Genomic DNA, 26,775 nt, shown 5'->3' on the forward strand with positions numbered 1-26,775 from the left:
TTTTAGTGGGTGTTTACAAAGCAGTTTGTTACCATTTCAAAGGTCAAACAGATACTCATTAAGTTGTACATCACTTAAAAGTTGAAGAGTAAGGAAGATCTAAGATCATTTACATCCCTCAGGAAGAAAAAATTAACAGCCTTCTAGGGCAAAGAAGAAAGGACTGGAAAATTGCAGGACATTCCACAGGTCAAAGTACATGTGCCTGGTTTACTTTCTCTGAACTCCCACTCTCAGTTGGTTGGAGAGGCCTCTCTCTTACCAGACAACCTGTGAGGGTTGGTGAGGACCATGTCCTCACCTTTTCTTTGGAGCGTGGTTATTTTATTGACATTTGCAGAATCAAATGGTGAAGATAGAGGACTTGAGTTGCAGAGACAAAAAAGGAACACTAATCTCCAACAGTAAGTAGACACACATGATTATTTCTGCTGCTAGACTAGGGTACTTCCTCATCAATTTTCACAAAGCAAAGGTGTAATTTATCTTGAGGAAAATAATGATATTAAAAACAAGTAGGGAAGAACATTTGGGTTGATGTATGGGATTATCTTCTTATCTACAAACAATTTCTTTATCATTTTGCGAATAAGACAAGTATGCAATTACTAGGACAAATCTTTAGGAAATTTGCAGAGAAAGAAATGACAGATGAACAGGGAAAATTTGGTTGAGTTGACTACAAAGTGGAGGTATATGCAATTTATAGTTATTCAGTGAGAAACTTTATTCTTTGGATTTGAAAGTTGTATGTGCTAATTACTGATGCATTCTCTGGTTTGAATTATATAGGCCTCGAATGTCTACAGAGAGAGGAAATTTAGTGTTTCTTACTGGGTCTGCTCAAAACATTGAATTTAAAACTGGATCCCTGGGGAAAATTAAATTAAATGATGAAGATCTTGGTGAATGTTTACATCAGGTAATACACTGGAGATAGATTGAAGTAATTTTGTATATCCATACATGGTGACATAATTGAGCAAGTCTATATTAACTTGGAATCTTTAGCACAGAGAACATCATTGGAAGGAACACAAGTCCATGTAAAAAATAACGCCCTCGGGTTAATGACGGGTAAAGAGAGTAATGCTAGTAATGCCCAGGCTTGTGTACTCTTGTCCAGAGACGGTGCAGAGGGGTAGTACCGGGACTCCTCCACAAGGGAGCAAGGAAGGAGAGGGACCAGAGAAAGGAGTAGAAGTGACCAGTTCACTTCTACCACACAACAGAATTAGCCCATTACTTTCTTGCCTTATGGAGAGATTTCTGTGTTCACTATTTGCTACATCATGCTGGTGTATCCGTCACAGTGTAGAAGCTGGCATTGTTTTAGGCTTCCTGTGGGCTATCCACTGTGCTCAGGACTTATGTGCATTATCTCGTATAACCCTCACAGTTGCTCCATGAGGTTGGCTTGATTATGACCCCATTCATAGGGGATGTAAAGGAACCCTGTAGCAATTCCATCACTTGCCCACAGGCACAGAAAAAATGGCTGAGCCAAGATCCAAAACCTCAACAGTCTCATTCCAAGCCAGGCTTTTAACAAGCACTCTAAACTGTTATTATGGGGAAAATATGCAAGTGGAAAATACCTTCATGAATTGTTGCTGGAAAAGGTAAATGGAATTATGCCATGGCTATTTTAGCCTGATGCTTATTATACATGGCATTGCTTTGGTTTTTATAATAATGGGCAATATCTTAGTGTTTAAAATAAAGTACTACTCATTTCAGAGTTTTACTCCTATAACAAATACATAAAATTTTCACCAGCATTCTCTTCCTCCTCCTCTTTCTTTTTCGTTTCCATCTTCTTTTTAAAATTAGATACAGAAAAACAAAGATGATATTACAGATTTAAAAAGGAGTGCAACTGGTCTGCCTTCAAATATTTCTAGTCAAATCGAACAGCTTAATTCTAAGGTAAGTCTTACGTCTGTACCATTAGAGTAAATGGATTCTCCTTAGTTCAACTTCATAAGTAACCATTTTGCAAGGTATGTGCAAACGTTGTGTCCTCTGTAGAAATTTAACATTGTAATTATGGACTTTTTGGTTATATGACACAGCTGTAATAGAGGATGTGGATATGGTGATGAGCAGAATATTGGAAATGCTGTGGCCAGGACTTGTTGCATAAGCAGCCTTGCTCATGTTCTGATAAGAACCTTTGTATTGGAGAAGTGGGTGCATCTCTGCCATTTATAAGAATTCCCACAGTTCCTGTGTGCAGAAAAGCAATGAATAAACTTATTAGTGGGTTGTAGTTCTTTTTAAAAAATGCTTTTAAAGAATCTATGTGATGAAAGAGAGTAGGAACTAAGGGAAGCTTGGAGGGGAGAGGAATGAGGGGGTATGGCAATAAAAAAAGAAACAGATAAAATCAGTCCCCAAAAGAGGATTTTAGGAAAGCACATCAAGGGGACAACATTTTATATAAAATGCTTTTGAGCCAGTTAACAGATGCTCTTTCCTCCCAATTTCTAGTTCGTGGATCTTCAGAGAAAATTTCAAAGCTTACAGCAGGTAAGTCCATAACTACTACATATCTAACATCTTTTGTTTAAAATACACTAGAATCATTGATGGATCTAGTATTATCTTAAGATGGATGAATGATTAACACTGAGGACCTTGATTCTTCCTGAAATTTAATTCTCATCATAGTTCATGCTCCCCAGGATACAGACAAGGACCCTGAGTCTCAGAGAGATGGAGTGACCAGCCCAAGGTCACTGGGCCTGTGAGGCATGTGAGCCTGTGAGGCCTTCTGACTCTGAGTTCAGCAGTCCGTGGGCTCTTCCTCTTATACATCACCCATTAATGGTGTGAATGGCAGGCTTTCGTGCACTGTGTCTGGTCAGCTCGTGACCACCTAACCTGCCGATTCTGGGATGCAGGGCTAAGTTTTGAAAGGTCATGTACCTCTCAACACTAAATTCAGAACTCCGGTATAACACAAAATATTCTAAATGTCCTTAAAAGTGCTTTTGCTGTTAATTAAGTTTGAGCAACTTCTAGAGTATGCCTTCCATTACTTTACTGCATGCTTATAAACTAGTCCTTGTAATTTTAGGCTTTTTACCCCTTTTGTAAGTAGTTGGCATTTTTAAGAGTTTCATGGAAGCTGTAACCTTCTACCAAAAGAAACACACGGAATGTCCCATATTTAAAAATTTAAATAAAAGTCTGGAGAGTCCAGGTTAATAATTTCTGCCCTAATGTTCTCGATCTGTTTTGATTATACTTGAAATGTTGTCTTCTACTTTGGTGTTCTAAATTTGGCAAACAATTCATATATTCCTTTTGCCGACTTTGATAGTAAACTGCACACTTAGCCTTGACCTTTTAAGGGAGTAATTGAGTGAATGAAAATGAGCAAGCAATCACACCTGTGGAGCTACACATGGCACTAGAATTTTTAGTCTCTCCTAGAGTGCTTTGTTCTTCCTGCCAAATGTCAAGGACTAGAGGCCATGATCAAAATTAGCTCAGACTGTCCCTCTGGCCATCCTCCAGGAAGAATTTTTAATGATGTTTGAATGTCAGTGCCTTTTCCCCTGGGGACAAGGCCAGTGCTCTCTCGCACTACCCTCTCCACTGTTGCCTATTGTCTCCCTCCTGACCGCTTACCGATTGCGTTTCCCATTGGGCCCCCATAGGCTTTTGTGTTTCTATTCCCCAGACAGAACTGCTTTTGTACACCAGAAAAACTTTTAATGAGATTGTGGTTAGCTTTCTTAGTAATGTCTTTCGATGAATAGGACCAATTGTGGTACTGGCACAAAGAGACGAATAGAATAATGGAAGAAACGTAGTTCAGAAAGAGACCCTCACATGTTTGGTCACCTGACTTATGCCAAAGGTGGAGAGAAATGGGCTTTGCAATGAATGGTGCTGAAACACGCAGGTGGCCATCCTCTGGCTCCCAGTTTCCTCTGTAAAATGAAAGGAACAGACTTGATTTTCTTTGTGAGTTGCTGAATATTTTTTAAAAATGCAGTAAATAATTTGCTCCTATTTTAATTTTTAAAACATAGAATTAGACTATAATTAGGTAAAATTAATAGACTACCTATCCTTGCCTAATCACTTGTCCTCTCTAAAAATAGTTTCTTTGCCCCCCAAGCCATCAGAAATCTTACAAGTTTGGAATGGGTGGCTGACCTGTTCCCCAGGTGTGGACAAAGAAGGTCTTTCTGTGACTCTGTCGGAAAGTAGTCACGTGAGCCTGAGAGTGGAGGGTGTATCTAAGCTGGTCACATTTCAAACAAAAGGACTTGGATGAAAAGAGTTCAGTCATCTTAACCCTCGTTGGAGGGGTAACAGCAAAAGATGATCATATTTCAAATGCTTATCTGGAGGTACCAAAGATAACAATAACGACAAAAGAGCCGGAATTTCCGTTTTATTTTCTTAACACAATAGGAATGTCCATTATTATTCCCTCACATGAAAACTTCACACTTGTCTACCAACACATGTTTCTCTGGTGAACAATGCTTTTCCAAAGAATAGAATGAGAATCCTCTCGCCTCATGCTTCATCCTGTCCATGGTTAAATGAATGTAAACAGTGAAGGACTATGAGTAGGACCTCTATGAAACACTTTCTTCTTCACAAGAGGCTCCATCTGAAGAATTGAAGTAGCTGGTTGAATACCTGCAGGAGGGCCCTGAGCGGCTGCAGGAAAATGCGTTTTGCACAGACGCCTGTATTGAGATGCGCCGTTCACGGCTGCCTGTGCAGGTGCGATGGCCTCGCTGACCGCCCTGTCTTTGTTTCAGACAGTCGACAAGAGGGTTTGCAGCAGCAATCCCTGCCAGAATGGTGGAACCTGCCTCAACCTTCATGATTCCTTTTTTTGTATCTGCCCTCCACAGTGGAAGGTGAGTCGCTTGGTCTTTGGTTAAAAATGATGATGAGTCAGCACCTGTGGTTTTCTTAGAATCATTCAGACATGTTTAATTTTCCATCCAAAGTTTCTAGGATTCTGTGGTCTTCTGAGTCAGAATGAATTACACTGTGTATGTCAAAATCCAAACAATGGCAAGCAAGAATATGGAACCCATTAAATGCCAAGGTATCTGAAGGAGGTATTCAGTTGAGAGGATAACCACATGGAGAACATGATATTTTGGCTAACATTAATTTAAATTACCTAGTATCAAATGTACTCAACAGATCTGACATAGCCAAGTGCATTTTCTTGCTCTTTTCTATTAATGATGAAAACGTTCCTGATATGCACATTAAAATAAAATTGTTAAGAGAGTATTCCCAGGCATAGCACCATAGTGAAATGAGAATTAGATTGTATAGGATTCTTCTTGTGTGACTGGTGCTTTTTTATAAAGAGCTCTTTGGCTCTATTAGGCAAAATCTGAGTTCCAGAGGAAGGATAACCAGAGATTAATATTTGTATTAGTATTATTATATTTAGCACAACCGAGGACTTCTTTACTGTCTGTGTGTAGATCCTTAAACACCACACTTGAACGTGGGCCCCATATGCCTCTGTGACCTGTGGCACTCATTCTGTTCCTTATATGAACGCAGGGCCCCCTGTGCTCAGTGGATGTTAATGAATGTGAGGTTTACTCAGGAACACCCTTCAGCTGCCAGAACGGAGCCACGTGCATAAACACAGTAGGGAGTTACAGGTAACTGTTTTTTTTTCTTTTTTAAACAACAAGCATTTATTTTTCACACTCCTGGGTCTGTAGATGGGGCACAGGAGCTCTGCTCCAGTTTAGGTTTGGTCTACATGTCTCCTTCTTCTGCTGGGGCCTGAGGAGCAACAGCAGCCTGAGGAGTGTCCTCATGGCTGAGGTCAAAAGCTCCTGGAGGGTTGAGCAGAGACATTTAAAGTCTCTTAAAGCTTTGGCTAAAAGCTATCACTTTTTGCATATTTAAAAATATATATATATATATATTAGTGTGTGCTTTTGAAGGACTAAGACATCTTGTAGCTAAGAGCATTTGAGATTAACTATCTGTATTAGCAACAACATGAGGAGCTCCCTGGGGAAATATGTGGCTCTGATTTAAAGTACACAGAATGATTTACGTAGAGGAAGAAAAGCCGTGCATCCTCAACCCCCAGCCCACAAAGGAACCCTTTCTCTGGAGGCCTCAAGGAACTGGAAGACCGCTGTGGCTGGCAGAGAGGAAGGACAGCACAGTGGGAGATGAGGCTGAGTTTCAAGAATTTTAAATAGAAGAGGGTGCGGATGAAAATGGGGTTATCGGGAGGGTACCTCTCAGGGTGGTCTGACCTGAAATTCCTAACTGGGCAGGCAGGTCATGGTGGGTAGTCAGGCAGGTAACATCTTTAGGAAAAGGCTTATCTTTGCCTTAAGCAAGCTCTGTCCATTATTTCTGTGCATCTAGGTTAGCACACCTTTGACACGCTCCCTTTCAGATCCCCACTAAAGCTTGACCACCCTTGAAACAGTACATAATCGTAACTATCCTGCAATCTAGTTCTTGCTTTTCTTTCTCCCACTTTCATGTAATTGTCCTTGCATTCTCTGCTTACTCACAAATGCACAAAAGAAACTGCAAACTGTTATTCTGGTGAGCATTTTTCTTCAGTCTGTTGAGACTTGCTTCCAGGAATATTCAGGTTTGACTCAAATAAATTATTATAAAAAATTCCCCACATGTTTGGACATTCTTACATCAACAAGGGCTACCCCACCATAGCAGTGAACCACTGCTGTACTCAGGCAGTAGATTGAGTAAGAATACCCGCATTCAGTATCTCTGTGTATGCCAAACAAGGGCAGAGATTGAACTGAGGTTTTTTCAGATAGTTAACGCTCACTGCCTTTCTTTGATTAGTCACAAGGCCCCTGACCACACTCATCACGTAGCTCCTGCCTTCTCTGCGTACTGACTTAGTCTAACGGCTTGTGCACAGCATCCTCCTGCCCAGCTCAGGCACTGGCCTCTCCAGCAGACTTCCTCCATGTTCCAACCCAATGCTAGGAATGGGGGCTGACACATTCTCTTTTTAAATAATCAAGTCCAGAAATTTATGGCACATCAACATCAAACTTACTTCTGTATGGTTTCTTAAAATCACTTTCTAAAAAATCTCTCAACATTATCTTTCTCATATATTGATTGGTCTCTTATAGTCTGTGATTATTAAGAGATAAAGATATTGATTTTGTTGTGGAATGAACAGTCTTTCAATACTCTCAGGTGTAATCTCACTGGTGTACAGAGTGATTATTTGCTCTCTTACTAGTATCTCTGCTATCATATCCTTCAATTCCCTCAAAACAATATTCCTTTCATTCTTTCCAGCAAAAAATAGTACAGTAATTTTGTTTTTCTTTCCTGGTTATCTGTAAACAAACTATTTTTTTCCAGAAAACAGTCACAAACCTTCTCTTTTTCATTTAATTAATTCTTTTATTCTTTTTATCTGATCTGAAATTTTCCCCTTGTAAGTTATAAGCTTAACTCATTGAAACTTCTGATAGATATATCTACGTGTTAATCATTGTGTGAAACCCAAATTAACCACCTTTAACTTAAATTAAGTATTATATTATTAAAGAGCTTTTTGCTGTCAGGATTTTGTTTCTCATTTAAATGACACTCCCTGTCCTTCCCACCCCTCTGCTTTTATAAACATTAAAGCTTGGACAAGATCCAGAATGTGGGTCTAATCTTTCACTCTCTGGAAAGCACTATCTCCTGATTTATGTTTATGGGCATTTATCAAGGAGAAGTGCTGTTTGTAGACATTAGTGGCAAATGCCCCAACTCCTAGCACTAATATTTTATTGCCTTCATGATATCTAGGAATGTCGTGGATATTAGCTCTCACTTTGGTCTTCCTTTACCATCACTGTCTCCTGGGGTCTCCCAAGCCAATGGAATATCAAAGATGTGCAAGTGGGAAGAGATCCATAGAAACAGGGCAAAATTGATCCCCCTCTCCCCGCAGCACATTACTTCCATGCGCCAACCCCCACCCTTGCCCCTGCAAAAAGAAAATAAAAGCTTGAACACAGCAGTTGGCTGCATGCCAGGGTGAGAATTCATTGTCAGATGCAAATGAAAAAGGGAGGATGTTAGAGATGTTTTTCTGTTGAGGGCTGCCTAAACAGCAAACAGCAGTTTCAACTTTCAAGAGCGATGCTGAGCTCTCTCTTGCACCCACCTGTAGAGGAAAGCCCAAGTACTCCTGCTGACTCTGGAAATGCTTCCGGTTTTTAATCTCTGCCCTTGATAGCTTCTTCTTCTTGATCTGGGATAGTTTATGAAGCCTCACGAAGCCCACTTGATTTTCTGCAACATAAACACTGTAATTCAGGCACATGATAGAGACGTGAAGGAATACAAGTACAAAGAAAAATGTGTATGAGAAATCCTTGCTTTCTGTCTGACAATGAAACAGCAATCACTTAGATGCTTCTTTGAGTTCTATTAATTATGTGAGATTAAATCCTTGTTAATCAGTAGCTTCTCTGAGGCTAGTAACCCCTTCAGAAACTTCAGGCATTTGCTAACGTTAAATTTGAGAGGCTACTGAATAATCTGGGGCTTCAACAACAAGGTCACAGTGGGCAGAGTTTGCTCTGGGTTCGGTGCCTCCTTTAGTCTCTCACTCTGGGAGGCCAAGGCGTTGACTTGGGGAGACAAAGGAGTCTTTATGTAAGAGGATTATAATTCCTACTTTGAAAGATAAAGCTCTATGCAAATGCTAATTAACTGAAAACCCTATATCATAGGAACATTTCTGGTTAAAATTATTTTTTAGAGTAATGCAAGTGAGCAAGGAGTACCATTGCCTGTTTCTGCCTAGGAGGCTTTGTGACTCCGGGTCTTGCCCTCAACTCCTCGGCTAACAGATAATAATATTGAGCCACTTCACAGTGCTGTTATTGCCTCCTTGTTCTGAAAAACTGATTGTTACTGCTCCCTGCTCACTTTGGATTCAGACAGCCCATGGAGTCCACATTTGCCACACATGGCTGGTATATATTATATATTCTTTGGGCTCAGATTGAGAAGTCTTTCTAGAAAAAAAAGTTGAGTTTTTTTTTCCAGGAGCACAAGGATGACTGACTAGCATGTTTTATTTTATTTGTCTCTAGTGGATTTATACTTATTTATCACTGGTGGATTTTAAAACATGGAGAGCTTACACCATAAAGATGGTCTGTTTTTAGCTCAGGTGGTAGTTAGGCATTAAACTTATTACCTCTTTCAGTTAGTCAGTTATATTAATATTGAACCATGGACTCTAAAGCAAGTTAAATTATGACTATGAAAGTATATTTGACCTCTCTCTATTGCCAAGTGCACTTGCAGTGTTTTGAAGACCAAAAACCCTACTTTGTTCTACTAGAGCCAAATCAGCAGTAGAAGACATTACAAAAGTGACATGTATTACTCTTTTTCTTTAAAAGCCATATCCAGATACTTTGAGAGTATTTTTTTATACCAACACTGTTGTGTGAAAAAATACATAAAAAGGGACAGTCTTTAACTTTGTCTTGTCTTTGAGGTCGTTGCAAGGAAGCTAATAATGCGGCTTCTTCCTCTCAACCTTTCTTCCTATCAAATGTTCTAACCTTAAATGAAAAAAGTATACTTTGTAGCTGTTTAGAAAAGAATATAGTGATAATAGCAAGGGAGAAGGAAGAGAGAGATAAAGTGAGAGGATTTAACTGCAAGTCCAGGAACCAGAATCTCCCCTCAAATCTTAAGTCATTTTCTAGTAGTAAAGCACTCAGGGATAAGATAAACACAATTTCCTAAGCACTTGCTACAGAAAAATGCCTTTACATACCAAGATGAAAATAGTGTTTATAGATTAGCAATATTAATTTATAAGAAGCAGAAGCTGAGGGAGTGATTGCATTATCTGAGATGAACAGTTAACAGGTTTGGTCAGGACTCAAACCTGGGCAGCCATGTCCCATTAGGCCAGAATACTCAGATCTCTCACACCTGATAGACTCAGAAAGCTGTAATCATTTACTAAAGATTTAAAAGCTTTTTGGCAGGTGGAGGTGGTGATAAAATTACTTTCAGCAAGGGAGCCACCTGGGTTAAATACTTAAATATGTATATACGATTGTCTGAAGTTCTATAATCTTTAAGAATCTGATTAAAGTCTCTGAAAGAATAGTCTTTCTAAGGATGGGAGAAAGAGAGGAAAGGGACGAGAATATGAGAGGGACAGTGTGGAAAGAGAGAGAAAAGAAAGATAAATAACTTTTGGTAGGGAATGAATAATTGAATCGTTTTCCGTTTAATCATCTATTGCTATTAAACTATGACCTTATCTTATTGAGAAAGGCAACCTTGGAATGCTCAGAAATATGATTTCTTACTGGAACAACTTTTACACAATCACATATTGGTGTTGCAAATTGCATGGGATATATGCGTACCAAAAAGTATTCATTTATCTGGAATTAAAATTTAACTGGGCATCCTGTAAGTTTATTCGAGAGGTCTGGCAATGCTTCATGTGAGTGCCTGAATGGTACCCACCCTGTTCTTACTCTCCACCTCTGGCCACATTCACTGGTATCTTCTTCCCATACCGCCCCATAGAGCCCCCTCCGAGGCGCACCCCAGCAATTGTTTCTGGGATTCTCCATGGGTACACCAAGTTCTGTGCCCAGGGTGTGGCTCTCGATGCCTCTCAAACAGCCAAACTCTCAACTTCCACACTGTCTGTCACAAATTTGTGTCACCCATGGACATCAGCTGAACTCCTTGTGCCTCAATGCGTGTTGCTAAAAGAGCATCTTTACTTGCAGAGTGGCCTCTTTTCCAGAGCCCTCAGAAATGAATTCATGGTGCATGTTCATCAGGTCCTTTCCATTCCTTGTCACTGGCGCCTTAGCCCCAGTAGTCAGTTTTCCTCCATGCGGTCAACGCTGTTTAAGTCAGGCAGGCACTGGCCCTGGGCCGGCTCTCCTCCCCATCCACCATGCTGACTTATGTGTAACTAAGATTGGGCTCAGGGACTCCAGCTCTCCCAAGTGCCATCCTCATACCCTCCACATTCCCTTTGAAGGTGTGGTACAGGTATAAAGCTCATTCAACAATTTTAAGAATTATACAAAGCTTAAAGAAAAAACAATTTTGCCTATTTGGTTACTGTTAACTGAAATCTCCTTGTAACAAAGCACCCACCACTAGCTTAGGTATTAGGTAATAATTACATTTTGTGAGTTAAAATGTGATTCTGGAAGAAATGTTAGTATGTTAAATACATCTCATGGGTAGAAGAAGTGTTGCCCTTTGTAATATAATAATAATTATCATAAATGTGGATATTACATTGCTTGTTGGGTTATACAGTCCTAAAGAACATTCAGGAATGTATTAGTTCAGTCACGGTCACCTGTGAGTACCAGCAGGTCCAGCTGGACAAATGATGAATGGACTCATTGATCTCTCCCTTGGCCATCTGTGACAAACTATCAGTTTATAGATGTCTGACCTTTGAAAGGTTGATGACATGATACCAGAGAGATTTATGGGCAGTCTCACCCAGATAGTAAGTCGTGTCCCTCTCACACCGGATTTGAGAAGATGACGCATTTCCTAAATGCAGTGCTTGAAGCAGAGCAATTTTCTTTCAAGACTTCAGCCTGTATATCTGGTTTGCTGATTTATGATTCCCTGTGAACATCATTGACCGGCAACTGGAATTTTTTTTTTTACTGATGCTAAGGAAAGGTTCTCACTCTGACACGAGCCCTGACCTTGTGCCCTTGTGTAACCACCAGGTGCCTCTGCTCACCTGAGACACATGGCCCCCAGTGTGCCTCCAAATACAATGACTGCGAGGGCGGCTCCAAGGCCCTCTGTGTCCATGGCATCTGCGAGGATCTTGTCCGCGTGAACCCTGGAGAGGTGGGTTCTTTCTGGGCTGTGACTTCATGGAGGGAGTCAGGGTCGTTTGTCATCCTGGTTGACTATACAGGCACGGTCCTGTGAGGCTGCACAGAGGAAGTCTCTTCCTGCCCTTAAGCAGGGCACTGGCGAGGAAGGGGGTGAGACTTGTCCATAAATAAGCAGAAAGCTGAACCCAGAAGTTAGGACATCATTATATAAATTTACTAACATTTTTTATGATGCTTTCACGAGTCTCTCTGTGAGACAGGACTGTCTCTTGGCCCTGCGGGTTTTAGCAGTGACAAGACATGGGAACACAAAAGGGCCACTCTTGTTTGCAGCGTGCACTTTTAAGGAGTCTGGATTTTTTTCTGGCCCCTGTGGCTGCTGCAGACTCTGTGAACCCATTTCCCTGAGTGCTCCGTGCGCTGGGTCCTCACAACCTTGACTCCTGAGCCTCAAGGTCGCCCAGGCTTGTGGCTTGGCCTTGCATGAGACCTTCAGCTCTTTGTTTTCAGTTCTTTTTTTTCCCTACTTACAGGATGGAAAATGGTTCCCTTCCAAGGATGGCGGGTGTAGGGGAAGGAGGGACTTGTAAAAAGGAAACAAACAGAATTGATTTTCCAAAGTCTGTGCCTACATGGGTGTTTTTCCCTCTAAAAACACAGCAGGCTGAGTTGATTGACTTTAATTATATTGACTTACAGTCTGTGATTGTTGCTGCTCTTTCCCTGGCATCTTTGAGGCAAATGATAGGTTTCCCTTACTCTGAAATAAGGATGTTTCTCTTTTTGCGCAGTCTGGTCTAAATGCTTAATCACATGGGAGGAAGGGAGAAGCCACTCAATCGGCTTTATGGAAATGAACGTGAGGGGGTAAACACTCCGGGGCTTGGTGAGGTTTTCAAAGGTTTTCTTGCTCATTTCCCTGATTGTCTTTAATCTCATTTTGTCACCCTGCCAGCCCAAGTACAGCTGCATCTGCGACGCTGGCTGGATGTCCCCGCAGAACAGCTCGGCCTGCACGCTGGACAGGGACGAGTGCAGCCTCTGGCCGGCGCCTTGCTCAGCACTCGTGCAGTGTTTCAACACTCCGGGCTCCTTCTACTGCGGGGCCTGCCCCACAGGTACATGAACACGTCCACGCCCAACTAGAGACACCGTGCCATTCTGCCCGCCAGCCAGGCAAGGTGCTGGGACCAATTCCCTTCCACTGCCAAAGGATAAGACCGTTCTTAGGAGGCGTTCCAATCCAGTCTCATGTCCTCTTTCACTAACTGCCACTCCAGACCATCTTCGGCTTTAACAACCCAACAACAGAAACGGGAGGTTTGTCTGGGCTGTGCCAGAGTCAGGCACTGTGGGCAGGGTTAGCCGTAGTTTGTGAGGTCAGACGTTTTGTGTTGCCATCAGCCGGCTAGACTTGAGATCAAAAGACATGTGCTCTTGTCCACCCTTCATGTTAGCCAGATATCTGTCAACCTGGGCAAATTATTTGCCTCTTAATGTCTCCAGTACAGTTCAGTAGTTCTCATCTGGGTGCCATTAGAAGATCCCACGGCCTTGCTGTAAATAGGGATGTCCAGCTCCATCACAGATACACAGGGACCAAGTCTGCAGGAGAGGTCAAATGCAGAGTCCTGAAAAACATGGACTCTGGACTCAGAGACTGCCTGGGTTGGAGTCCAAGTTTCATCCCTTACTATATGGGATCACTTTCACCCATTTAATGCATATTTATCATCTACCCACTCTGAGCTGGGTGCACTGGTAACAATTAACCGAAACTCAGAGACTTTATACAAGGCTTGTCTGCACTCCTTGGGTGTTCTTAGAAAGTGGAGCACAGAAAGAATATAATAATAGCAGCTATTCTTTTATGGAAATGTCATTAAGGCACTGTGGTAAGCAATTTTTAATTCTTGCAACTACAACAAAAACAAGAAATGGTAGCAATTAGTATTATCCCCATTGTAAAATATAAGAACTTGAGGCTTAGAGAAGGTAACTGACTTCCCAAGATCTCATAGCTTATAAGCAGCCAGCATTCCCCTCAGGTCCGCCTGACTCAGGATCTGCGCCTCGAAGCTTCAGACCCTGCAGCTCTGATTCACCAAGGACCCCCCACCCTCGTTGCTTTATTTAGTGGCTTTTGGTTTAGTGCATTCATGTGAAATGTTTGCAGCATTCTTATAGTTTTGATCATTTGAATTATGAGTAATAAGACTGGTGACAATTGAGTAAAACAGAAATGTTTGAAGTGATAGGATCTTCCCTGTTGTCACCTCCAGTCTCTTTCTAAGGAGACCAGTATTAGCAATTTGTTCTCCCCCCTTCACTCATACAAAAATACAGACATGCATGTAAGTTAAAAAAAAATCTTTCCCCAAATTGGGCTCAATCACAATCTGCATATTATCCTAAAATTTTGTATTTTCATTCATTGTTTCTATATGTGTGTGCATGTTATTAAACACAGTTTGTGCATTCAGGGGTATAACTCATTATAGATAACTCATAATCAGTTGTGCCTGTATTGACAACTGGAGTTTTTTCCCCATGAAACAATGCTGCAGTGGACAACTGCTTGCCTATATTTCTATATACTGCAGTTTTATCACTGTACAATAAGTTTTATGAAGTAGAATTGGTAGTCAAAAGGTATGTATTTTAAGAAACTCATTGAATACTGCTAGATCTCTTTTCATATAAGCTTTACTAATTTAACTTCTGACTAACAGAATATAAAAGTATCCCATCTGCCCACCTCTTTGCCAGAATATGATTTTAAAAATTTAAAAGGGTCAAGTCAAAGGGTGCCTGGACAAGGACAATGCGGGGGTGGGGGACTGACTGTGGGACAGGGGAGGTGGGTAGGGCAAGGGAGAGTAACAGGGGAAAAACAGGGACAATTGTAACTGAACAATAAAAAATTAAAATTTTTTTTGCCACTCTGATAAGTAGAGTATATCTCATTTTAATCTATAGTTCCTTTTATTTAATTAAGCCAGTTTTTAAAATATGTTTTTGACTATTTGCTTTTCTTCTTTGTTGACTCATCCATAGAGCTAACTTTTCACATCCTTTTATTTTTCTAGGCTGGCAAGGAAATGGATATGTCTGCCAAGATGTCAATGAATGTGAGATCAATAATGGTGGTTGTTCGGTGGCTCCACCTGTTCAGTGTGTGAATACACTTGGATCTTACCATTGCCAGGCCTGTCCACCAGGTACTATGCTAAATTTCCTAGTTCATTACAGGCAAACCATACTTTTGAAAACAGAATCTTTTCTTCTATTTTAAATGTGACTTCTGTCTAAGGAGAGAAACTGAATACTTAGGAAAGTTTTACTTAACTTATGGATTCTGGACACATTAGTATAGCTGTATTATAAGAAAGAAAGAAAAAAATAGTGAATATACAAGGAAAACAACAAAGAGTTAAAAACTGTGAAATAGCCTACCAAGATAATGCAGAATTTGAAACATTTTCTCTATGACTGACAGGCCTACAGCTCCATTGCCCCACAAATAATTTATTAATATAATGTATACATGAGGTGTTTTACATACAAAGTTTACTAAATAACAGGTACCATAGTAGGCATATAATACATGTTAGTTTTCTTTCTCTTCTGGAAATAAGTCTTTACTGCTATTCTCTAATCTAAATTGAGTTACTCTCCAGGAAGTTCAAAGGGATTAACTGAAATACTGTATGTTTCACTAACACAAAACAACAGTACTTTGGACTTCTACAGTAATTTAGCTCTAAGATCATCAAGTCACTGTAATGAAAAAGTGTGACTTTTTTACTGTCAGCACTTTCTAAATCGACAAGTAGTTTCATGCATCCTTTTATTTTTATTTTTTATTTTTTGTAATTAGAAACAACCAACAACATTGTTTCTGAACTCAGGTTCCTAATTCTTGTTGTCCTTTTTCTTAATTATGGAATTTTGTGTATGACACTTTAAATTTACATTTTCTGTTGGATGGTAGAGGGTCTTTGGTGGGTCTGGTTTATGGTATTTGATTCTCGGATTGAGATTGGGATTCTTCCTCTTGAATAACCTTAATGCTGTTTGCCATGCCCTGCTCTCGCCGTGGTCAGGGTACCAGGGTGACGGAAGAGTGTGCACGCTCATAGACCTCTGCTCGGTCAACAACGGCGGCTGCCACCCGCAAGCGTCGTGCTCCTCAGTTCTAGGTAATGGTTCCGCTCTCCCTTTGCTTTGGGGTATTTTAATATGACCTTAGAAAACAAATCAACCTTTTAAAACCAAATTCCTCTATCCTCAAAATTCTCATTTTGATCTTCAAATAAAAAATTAATCCATGTTATGAAACTACACATTGGGATTTTTAAAAATGCAACAGACTGTGCTCGTTTATGAACTGTTCTAATTTAACAATTACTTTCTAAGATAATTAGTAAGTTAAAATTCATAATTGTATTTCAGCAAGCAGGAAGAAGAAAAAGAAGGTAGACATGTCCACTTCCTTTAAGGATACTTTTATTTCTGTCATTGGCCAGGACTGAGCCTGGTGGCTAACCCTAGCTGCAAGGGAGTCTGGCATATATAGTCTTTATTTCAGGTGCCCATACCCCCAACTAAAATAAAGAATAAGGGAGGAAAATATGGAGTTTAGGGAGATAAACAACAGTGCCTGCGATGCTGTGTAAAAGAAACTTCAACTCTTATAATTTTTAAAATGTGTATCACTAAACTTTCTCTCAGAAATCTATCAGTTTATATACTCACAACAGTGTATGAAAATATACATTTATTCCACCCTTAACAATAATGAGTACTATTGTTATTTTTTATTTTAGTCAATTTTATAGGCAGAATTTTGACTAAATCAAAATTAATATTTTGATTACTGGCCATTTTTTTTTCTATTTGTTCATGTCTTTGCTTATCTGCTTTCTTTGTAAAGCTTCATCATGAAATGATGTTTTATATTTCACATGTGTTTTTCCTGGCATGTTGCTTTTTACTTTTTCATTTTGTGGTGGTATTTTCTGTTTTGAAGTTAAACATTTTATGCCATCAAAAGGTAACTATTTTCTTCCCTTTAATTAGGCCTACCCTACCAAACAAACCCTTTAAAAATATTCAAGTATTAATACATGTTCTTTTATATTTTTCTTTATTATTTTATTTTGTACATTAAGGTCTTTTATTTTTTTAGGGTTTATTTTTATGTGTATCATCAAATAGAGATATAGCTTGTTATTTTTGTCCAAATGGGTGGCTGGTCCCAACTCCATTTATTGAATAATGAATGTATCACATATTTTTCTATTTCACAATACCACTTTTATTTTTACTAACATGTTTTATATACATATATGCATATACATAAAGGAATATATATACATGCACACACATGTGATTATTTAAATATTTATTACATGATTAACAGCATACTATAGTAGGTAAGAGCATAAATTTTGGAAAAAGACTACTGGGATTTTCATTTTTCCCTCAGCTCCAGCATATTCTAGCTTTGTCTGCATCTGTAAGTGGCGATAATAAAATACCTGCTTGAAAGGATTAAGTTAGTTAATATGTGCATAGTGTTTGCAACAGATGTGATCATCATACTAATCCTCTTTTCTGCTGTCAACCCCTCTGTGAGGAGAGACTCTCCTTTTCCTTGATGTGCCTCACATGTGTGCACAACTAAGGACCATGGCATATGGGTCAGTGTCAATTCGTATGTAAAGTGTCGAAGGCATGCCTTTCTTATTTTTAAGATAAAAATAGAAAAATAAAGATTCTAATATATTCTCCTTATACCTTGTCTTGCCTGCCACTAGAGACTTTGACAGTTTCTTGTCTAGACAAGAGACCCTGAGTTTTGTTACAGGGTTTGAATCAAGGAGACCTTGTATGTTGCGTGGGTCACCGGCCAGCAGTGACCACGGAACGCTGTGGATGGCTCGACGATAAACACGCGAGAAAAAACACACATGCACAGAGACAGACTAGTTTCTGTGGGGAAGTAGGGACGAAATGGCCACCCCCCCTAGTGGGGAGCTCGCTGATTTACCGTCCATACCTGCTTTTATTAGGCTCATTTTGCATAATAATTCAGGTAAAGTACAGTACTCATTAGGGGGAAGTAAGGAACTATAGAAAACAAAGAACTCTGCCGGTCTATTGAGTTGGGGGTCAAAGAGCTGTAAAACTGAGGAACAAACTAACTTCCTCCTAAGACCCTTCTCATTCAACTGAAAGCATTCTAAACAAAGGAGGTTTCACAGTAATTTACATGTTCTTTCTTAGGCCTGATCACCCCGGGGAATCCGCACTTCTCAGTACCGAGCTGCACCACCCTGTCATTGTTTCAGGCTTAGGTGGAGCAAGGGAACTAAGGGAACTGGGAGACAAGGAGGTTTTCTCCCAGATGCTGAGAACTCAGGCTATGTCAAAGCCGAGGAGCGAGGGTTCATCACCCCCTTTTGCTGCAGCCCCCCAAGTCCTTCTTTTGGGGGGCCTCCCAAAGTGATCGTGCCTGTCTTAGGTCGTTCCCCCCTTGGGGAATCTTACCCGTCTTTGGCTAACCGACCAAGCTTTTTGGGGTTCAGTCATGAATAAAGCAGCAGAAGCAGCATTCCTGCCAGGGAGGTAAGCTTTTGTCTCCTTGCTGGCTTACAGTTCCAAGGGTGTTCCCTTAGCCTTAGCCTAGGTGGGGGTTTCAGCTTCTGATACCAGTCAGGGCGGTTCCCAACACTTGTATTTACACTTTCACTTTTGTTTCTGAACAGGTTCCTTACCTCTCTGTACTTGTCTCCCGGGATATACTGGAAATGGTTTTGGCCCAAATGGATGTGTGCAACTCAGTAATATTTGCCTGAGTCATCCCTGTTTAAATGGACAATGCATCGTGAGTCCTTTATTCTTTCTGAGGAGATACAGTACTTGAGAATAATTTTAGGCATGCATTTATGCAATACATTTTCTATGATTTATTAATTTTAAGGTAATGATTAAACTTAAGATAAGGAACTGTCAATAACTTTCAGATGAAAGGCAGGTAATAACTTTAGTGCCCAGGAAAAACTGTTGAGTTAATTTTTTCTCTCAGTGATTTACAAAGTAGTAAAACACAGCCTACAGTTTGCTCCAAATAGATCCAACTTATACCTCAATATTTAGCGATAACCAGTTAAACAAGTTAATACAAGTTCGACTACTGGAAGCTGCTTGTGGCTCTGCATCTGCTGCATATATCATGTAGCATCACTTTCCTTTACTATTTGGGTGGATTGGAATTTACTGTCTACCCAGTTGTTTTATGGCATTATGCTTTTTCTTTCCTTAGGAAACAGTATCCGGTTATCTTTGTAAGTGTGACTCAGGTTGGGCTGGTATCAATTGCACAGAAAACATCAATGAGTGTCTGAGCAATCCCTGTTTGAATGGGGGAACATGCGTAGATGGCATTAATGCTTTCAGTTGCGAATGCACACATTTCTGGACTGGAGTTCTTTGTCAGATTCCCCAGCAAGGTATGCTCAGCATTTCTTTCACCACAGATGCTCGCAGCTTAAAATCATCAACATTTAATGTGCTGTACTGCAGGTTTCTCTGCTGAACCTACTTTCTTGTCTAGTTGCTCAAATGCTTAGAACTAAGTGTTTCCTTGCAAAAATTCTATAGAATTCACGAGATCAACGTATATCTCAATTTAAACCAGAGGTACCTTTACCTCAAAGGTAAAAATTGCTGTTTTCATTATGTCCATTCTGAAAACAAAATATGCTAAGGTATTGTAGTTTTCTACATTTGAGTTTTCTCTAGAGTAGCCATTTAATTTCCTTAGAATATTCTACTTAATCATGTTACTCACTGCTTTAGAATACACAGTGCTCCCTTTTCTGTTAAATAAAGATTGGGACTGTTTTCAGTCATCTTCTATAACCAGGCCTCATCTATCCCCCTTACCTTATTTTTCATTAGTTCTTTAAACATACTTTATTTATTTTTAAAAAATTTTTTTTATTTTTTTATTTTAATCATTGTTCAAATACAGTTTTCTCCTTTTTACTCCCAATCCAGTCCCCCCTTAAACATACTTTATTTTAACCCAGACATCTTTCCTTACTCCATGACCCCATGTGCTGCCATGAATGTCTCTGCCTTGTTCCTTTGTTCAAATATTTCTCCCTCCAAACCTCTCTAAAAACATCTGTCCCTCAGGAGTGTGTCACCTTCAGTCTCTGCCATAACACCTCCTTTAACTTCTGCACTCCTCACTTACTATTCCTGATTCTGAGTCAGCACATTTACTGAGACTTCACTATGTGTTTTGGACTGTGGTAGACCCTGTGGAGAAAGAAGAAAGCATAAAGTACTGTCTCCACATAGTAGCTGCTAATGTTCCAGTTAAGGAGACAAGACTAATACAAAATGGCAGAGAAGAGACAAGAACTAAAGATAAGAACAAAATGGTGTGGAGTCAAGTATCACAGAGGTAGAGAGAAAGAACATGAAGAGGCCAGGAGTTCACAGCAGAGATGAGGAGACATGAACGGGACTTTTAACAAGAAGCAGGATTTGGGTGGATGTCCAAGGAAAAAGGGGATGGGGGAGAAGAAAGAATGGCAGGGCTTCGTATCTAACGTTGATTGCTCAGACTTCTCTAGATATTTCATCAGCAGGGTTAGAGTTGCCCAGCCACTTCCTCTATGCAGGCTGGAAAGCACGGTTCATCTTCTTTTCCTTTGCAGTTTGTGGAGGCTCCCTCTCAGGGGTGAATGGAAGCTTCAGCTACAAGAGCCCTGATGTTGGTTATGTTCATGATGTTAACTGCTTCTGGGTAGTTCGAACTGAAGAGAGAAAGGTAAATGTAGTATCTCCTGTCCAGTGTAGGTTTCATTTATATATACGTATCCGTAATATACATGTATTATACAAAATACATATAGTGATAATCTATCCTTCATTTATTGAGGATTTACTAAATGTTAGGCTTTGGGCTAGGCAATTTAAGTGCCTTTCTCTAATCATATGGTAACTCTTTGAAATAAGGAACAGTATCCTCATTTTGTACATGAGAATGGAAATTAAAAGAAATGTACTGATTTTTTTAAAACCACTCCATAGCTGGTAATTGGACTAGTCAGATTTCAGTAGTTTGTTTCCGAGTTTCCTGCTTTGTCCAGTGTGGATGATTATCTACATTGGGTGCCTCAGCTGCAGGCCAGTGATTTGCACAGACTTGTTCTTACTGAGACAGTGTTTGAAGATGATCATCCAGTGATGTTTGTTATTGTGCAAAATGGGAACTGCTATTAAGAAGATTTTCTTATCACTGTCTTCTCTGGGCCATTGCATGTGCCAAAGTCTTATGCTAATTGTTCCACAGATTATATCATTGTATTTTTAACTCTAACAACCCTCAAAGATAAGAATTATCTATATATCATCATTTTACATATAAGGAAGTGGACCAAGGACAGTGGAGAACTTCATCCAGAGGCAAGTGGTTTGTAAGTGGCACATGGGCACTTGAACTTGGGCCATTCTACGTCAGTGATTCTGAACCTGAACCACTGCATGAACAATCTTCAAATTAAGATCTCAGCCTGAGGTTTTTACTGCTTTTATCCCTAATATTTATTATTCAACTTCCCCAAATATTTATTTTTCAGCTAGCTCTTAGGCTCATTGTAATAAAGTTGTACTTCTGAACAGATAAGATTTTCTCTTGAAATCCTGTTAACTTTTCCCAGCAATATTGCAGAGGTCATTGTACAAGGTCAGGAAACATTTTCCTTCTGTTGAGGAGGGAGGACTCTTTGGAGTCTGGTAACCCACAATAGAATAAGCTCCAAAATCAATTTCCCAGTGATTATGTTATGTGAATTTCCTTCCTTCCATTTAGTTTTCATGAATTCTACTTCCTGACATTGAAAACACCTTTCCTTCAAAAAAATTTTGTGAAAATTTTTGATATTTTTATCAATTTTTAAAGAAAATTTATGCTGTCTTTCTTGATTATTGTGATTCTATATCTTTTTATCCCCAAACACAATTTACATATTATCATGAAAATTATGTAGAAACCAGGATAGTTCAATTCATGAACCTTTATCTTATTTTTATTAAAAATGCTTCAAGGGCAAACATGATGTAATGTTAGGTAACAGATATTAAAAATACCCTATCATGAACTTCAAAATTATTCTGACTATTCACCCTTTATCACTAGTTGAATGCTGTTGTGGTTTTATATCATAATAGAAATTAAATTGAACAGCCTTCTTTTGGTTGTTTGACTGGTCTAAATGAAGTCAGTACAAAATCTTTTCTATATAATTAACTATAGTACTGTATTTTTCTGTGTAATCTAACATTTTAACTTATAAACACACTTTCGTATTTATTCTCTCCTACTGATATGCTCAGAACTCTTCATGTTACCTTTGCCCATTCTCTGCTCTCATTACTCATCTCTTATGGTATGCAACACTGAAGACAGCAGACTTTACACATGCCTACACCAGCCTACTCAGTCTATACTTGAGGTTATCAACCTGTGCTGAGCATCAGTACCTGGTTGAAAGGTTCAGAGATCCCCAAGGAATCAGTATCTCTGGGGTCAATGATGGAGATCTGGTGTGGGCTATATGTTATTCAGGTGATCAAGAAATAAATTCTTGTGAATGGTAATATTAATCAGTTAAATGTAATGCAAGGTAGATTGTTCAAATGTCCAATGTATTTCACAGACTTGGAAGCATTTGTTTAATGGACTTAACAGTTTATAGAAATCTAGGACCCTGGCTGGTATGGTTCAGTGGATTGAGTGCTGGTTTGTGAACTAAAGGGTCCCTGGTTCAATTCCCAGTCAGGGCAGATACCTGGGTTGCAGGCCTGGTTCCCCATTGGGGGAGCATAAGAAGAAACCACACATTGATGTTTCTCTCCTTCTCTTTCTCCTTCCCTTCCCCTCTCTCTAAAAAAATAAATAAAATCTTAAAAAAAGAAATTTAGGTAAATCTATTTCATTAACCCATTAGAATTTAAAATTTCAGTTATGCTAGAATGAATCATTTCTTAGAGATCTGCTGTACAACATAGTGTCTATAGTTAATAATACAGTATTTTGCACTTTAAAATTTGTTAAGAGGATAGATTATGTTCTTACTGTAAAAAACTAAGAGACAGAAATGGAAAGAGAGAGAGAGAGAAGGAAACTCAGAGTGTTGGACATATCTATCACATTGATTGTTGTGATGGTTTCACAGGTGTTCATGTATGTCCAAATTTGTGAAATTTTACACATAAAATATTTGCCGTTCTTGGTGTATCCATTTTACCTCAATATAGCTGTCAAATCTATTTAATTGACATTAAAATTTTTGCATAATTGTTTATGTATCTGGAGGAAAAATAGATGGAATTTTACCTCCGACATTTTGATGTGGGTATTAGTTGATGTGGGTTTGATGTTGGTATTAGTTGAAGATAAGTCTAAGCAATTTTTAACCCAAGTCATTTAACCAATAGAATCCTCATATGTATTTGTGGATACTTAGGAAGTTTTAGATATATCTTTTAAAAGTGACTCAATATAAATCCTTTCTAATTAGTGGGAGACATGCTTTAGAATTAACACTGACTTGAAAAATGATATCTTGTGACCTTTATATTTTTAGGTGCTGCGTATCACTTTCACTTTTTTCCAGTTAGAATCAGTGAGCAATTGTCCACATGAGTTTCTTCAGATTCATGATGGAGATTCCTCTGCAGCATTTCAACTTGGAAGATTCTGTGGCTCCAGTCTCCCCCATGAACTCCTCAGTAGTGACAATGCTCTCTATTTTCATTTCTATTCTGAACATTTAAGAAATGAGAGAGGCTTTACAATAAGATGGGAAACACAGCAACCAGGTAGGTATAAACATGGAGAAAAATTAAGCAGTATCTTGAGGTTATTAAATTTCTTGGTTAATATATAACTTTTGGATACATTAGATGTTGGAAGATCCAGTGTTATATAATATCTTTATATCAAACAAATCTGCAATAAATATGTATTTGATTTTGTCTTCAGAAATAATGAGAAATGGATGAAAGGGATTAAAAAACATGAGTCTTAATGAGTCTCTTATGAAATTATCCAACACCATTTTTAAAAATATTCTTCTTTTTTTAAAAAAAATTATTTACTTATTTTTAGAGAGAGGAAGAGAGGGAGAAAGAAAGGGAGAGAAACATCAATGTGTGGTTGCTTCTCACATGCTCCCTTCTGGGGACCTGGCCCACAACCCAGGCGTGTGCCCTGACTGGGATTCAAACCTGTGCCTCTTTGTTTCACAGACTGGCACTCAGTCCACTGAACCACACCAGCCAGGGCCCCAATAGCATTTTTGTAATCTCAACAAGTACTTTACTGTAGGGGTGTTACTGAGGACACTGATCACTCCTTCACTTAGTATTTCTTATCTTAATGACTGTCTGATAATTTGTTTTCTGTTGTATTTTTGTTTTTGGTGGTCTATTTAAAACATTTTTTTAATATGAGATTTTTAAACATATAAAAATAGAAAAAGCAGTATACCAAAACTCTGTGGAACTATTTCTCAAATTTCCCATTTTTTTTTCTATTGGTCTATTTATCTAGCCTAGTGCCACATTGACTTAATTAATGAAGCCTGAAGTCTGGTTGTATAAATTCTCTAACTTTGTTCTTTTAAAATATGCTAGGTTCTTTACATTTCCATATAAATATTAGAATTAACTTGTTGATTTCCTCCCACAGTCTGCTGGGATTTTGTTAGCATTGTATTGTGTCCATTATCAACTTGAAAAGAAATGACTTCATAAAAATTTTGACTCAGCCCGATGAACTTGGATGATCTCTATGTTGATTTAGGTCTCTATTAATTTATCTTAGCAATGGTTTATGATGTCAGTGTTTACTTATTCCATACCTCTTGTTACTTTTTTCTAGATATTTGATATTTTATGTTATGTTAAATGACATTATTTTTCTAAGATTTAATTTTATATTTGTATCCTTATTATAAATGAGATTGAACACCTTTTCATTATGTGTTTTAAATGCCATTTGTATTTTTCAGTGAACTCTGTTTACATCCCTATTTTTTAAAAAGCCCTTCATATGTTAGGAATTTAATTCTTTGTAGTATATATTGCATTTTTCCCAGTTTGCCATTACCATTTTACTTTACTTATGGTGCTATTTTTTTTTACCTATATGATAATTTTTTCAAGTACTAAGTTTTGAAAAACTCTTCTTCTGAGCAACTGAGATGTATCCTCATTATAAACAGTGAGAATCATGTATCTAATTTGTTTCACCTTTTGCCTTGGCAGCAAAAATTTTGTCTAAATAACCTGCATAACTATGTAAATCTCCTATCTTGCATATTTGAAATGTCATCGTATTTTATTATTTTCTAATTTATATTTATGGTTGTCTAGATTTTTATTTAGTGTATTTATTTTTTGATTTTGCAGTAGCAATTCTAATAAGCCACCACTGGTTTTCTGTTAAATAAGTGTAGGTATTAATAAAGAAAAGCTTCTTCTAGTCATTGGTAAGCAGCTCTGCAGGGCTGGTGGGGTGTCATGGAGTTGGTGGCGAAGCTGGTGTCAGAAAGCCCCGCCCAGTCCTGCACGGGCTCCATCCCTGGGTGGGTGGCTCAGCCACCACAGACATTTGAATTTCTTCTCCTGTAAAATGAAAGTTTTAACTATGTCAGTGTTAAGAAACCTCAAATGAAAGTTGATCGGGTTTGTAGAAAGACATAGGGACTGACAGAATTTCTAGAATTTTTAAAGAATTAATGAACAGCCGTGATTGGTACGGCTCAGTGGATTAGGACTCATCCCACAAACTGAAAGGTCATGGGTTGGATTTTTGGTCAGGGCATATATTTATTTTGTGGGTCAGGTGCCCAGCTGGGGGCATGCGAGAAGCCACTGATCGACGGGTGTTTCTCTCATGCATCGATGTTTCTCTCCCTCTCTTTCTCCTTCTCTTTAAGAATAAATAAATAAAATCTTTTAAAAAATTAATGTACAGAATGACTCTCCCTCCAAGTTTAAAAATCTATCGTCCTATTATTCATCCCTCAGATAGTTTAGCACTGCATTTTAAATTATATAATCATATGATAGCTGTTAAGCATAAAGCTCAACACATAGATGATTTATTTATTAATGTTTATAACTTTATCAAACCAGAAAACTGAAAGTCTTGTTTAAGACTACACATAGTTATTTAAGTGAAGCAGGTCTTCTCACAGAAAGGGCTCTGATCATTCCACATGAATTATAACTTGTACACAAATGTAAAGTTATTGTTCTTTCTTCTTTCAGAATGTGGAGGTATACTGACTGGTACTTATGGGTCTATTAAGTCTCCGGGATATCCTGGAAACTACCCCCCGGGGAGAGATTGTGTCTGGAAAGTCATAACCAGTCCTGGCCTTCTGATAACGTTTACTTTTGGGACCTTGAGTCTGGAGCACCATAATAACTGCAGCAAAGATTATCTTGAGGTAAACAATTGCATTTAGATAGAACTGATTGTGATACGATTAGAACTCAGGGAACTATGATTTGGTGATGCTCATGGATGACCACAATTTATTAGCAATAACTGGGCATATTCTTCAATAGGCAGCTAATGTCTAAATCTTGCTAAGTCCTTTTTCTTAATTGTGCCACATTGTTACTTCTTCTGAGTTCCATTTGAATCTTGCTTCATTTCCTGGAAGCTCCGTGCTCAGGGAGTCGCATAATTAATGAAAAAAATCACCGGGTAATGGCTATCTTCTTCAATGCAGATTCAAATCTGCGGTTGTGTGTGGTCAACTGCTAGGTATTT

The 26,775-nt window shown here is 38.8% G+C and overlaps 1 protein-coding gene across 1 annotated transcript in view; it reads left to right on the forward strand.

Moving 5' to 3' along the window:
• Window positions 1–233: 233 nt before the first annotated feature.
• The window catches only part of CUBN (cubilin), a 251,860-nt gene continuing 225,318 nt past the window's right edge, over window positions 234–26,775 (forward strand). Inside the window, exons 1-15 of the mRNA XM_045858052.1 lie at window positions 234–404; window positions 793–922; window positions 1,834–1,929; window positions 2,494–2,532; window positions 4,794–4,895; window positions 5,566–5,669; window positions 11,784–11,910; window positions 12,856–13,018; window positions 14,990–15,121; window positions 16,007–16,102; window positions 18,674–18,792; window positions 19,231–19,417; window positions 20,639–20,751; window positions 23,573–23,807; window positions 26,265–26,446. Of these exons, the coding sequence (XP_045714008.1) occupies window positions 292–404; window positions 793–922; window positions 1,834–1,929; window positions 2,494–2,532; window positions 4,794–4,895; window positions 5,566–5,669; window positions 11,784–11,910; window positions 12,856–13,018; window positions 14,990–15,121; window positions 16,007–16,102; window positions 18,674–18,792; window positions 19,231–19,417; window positions 20,639–20,751; window positions 23,573–23,807; window positions 26,265–26,446 (1,938 nt within the window). The 5' untranslated portion in view covers window positions 234–291. The remainder of the gene's footprint in view (window positions 405–792; window positions 923–1,833; window positions 1,930–2,493; window positions 2,533–4,793; window positions 4,896–5,565; window positions 5,670–11,783; window positions 11,911–12,855; window positions 13,019–14,989; window positions 15,122–16,006; window positions 16,103–18,673; window positions 18,793–19,230; window positions 19,418–20,638; window positions 20,752–23,572; window positions 23,808–26,264; window positions 26,447–26,775) is intronic.

This window comes from Phyllostomus hastatus, unplaced genomic scaffold, assembly GCF_019186645.2.
Source record: "Phyllostomus hastatus isolate PE091 unplaced genomic scaffold, TTU_PhHast_1.1 phas_scaffold_1674, whole genome shotgun sequence".
Classification (NCBI taxonomy): domain Eukaryota; kingdom Metazoa; phylum Chordata; class Mammalia; order Chiroptera; family Phyllostomidae; genus Phyllostomus; species Phyllostomus hastatus.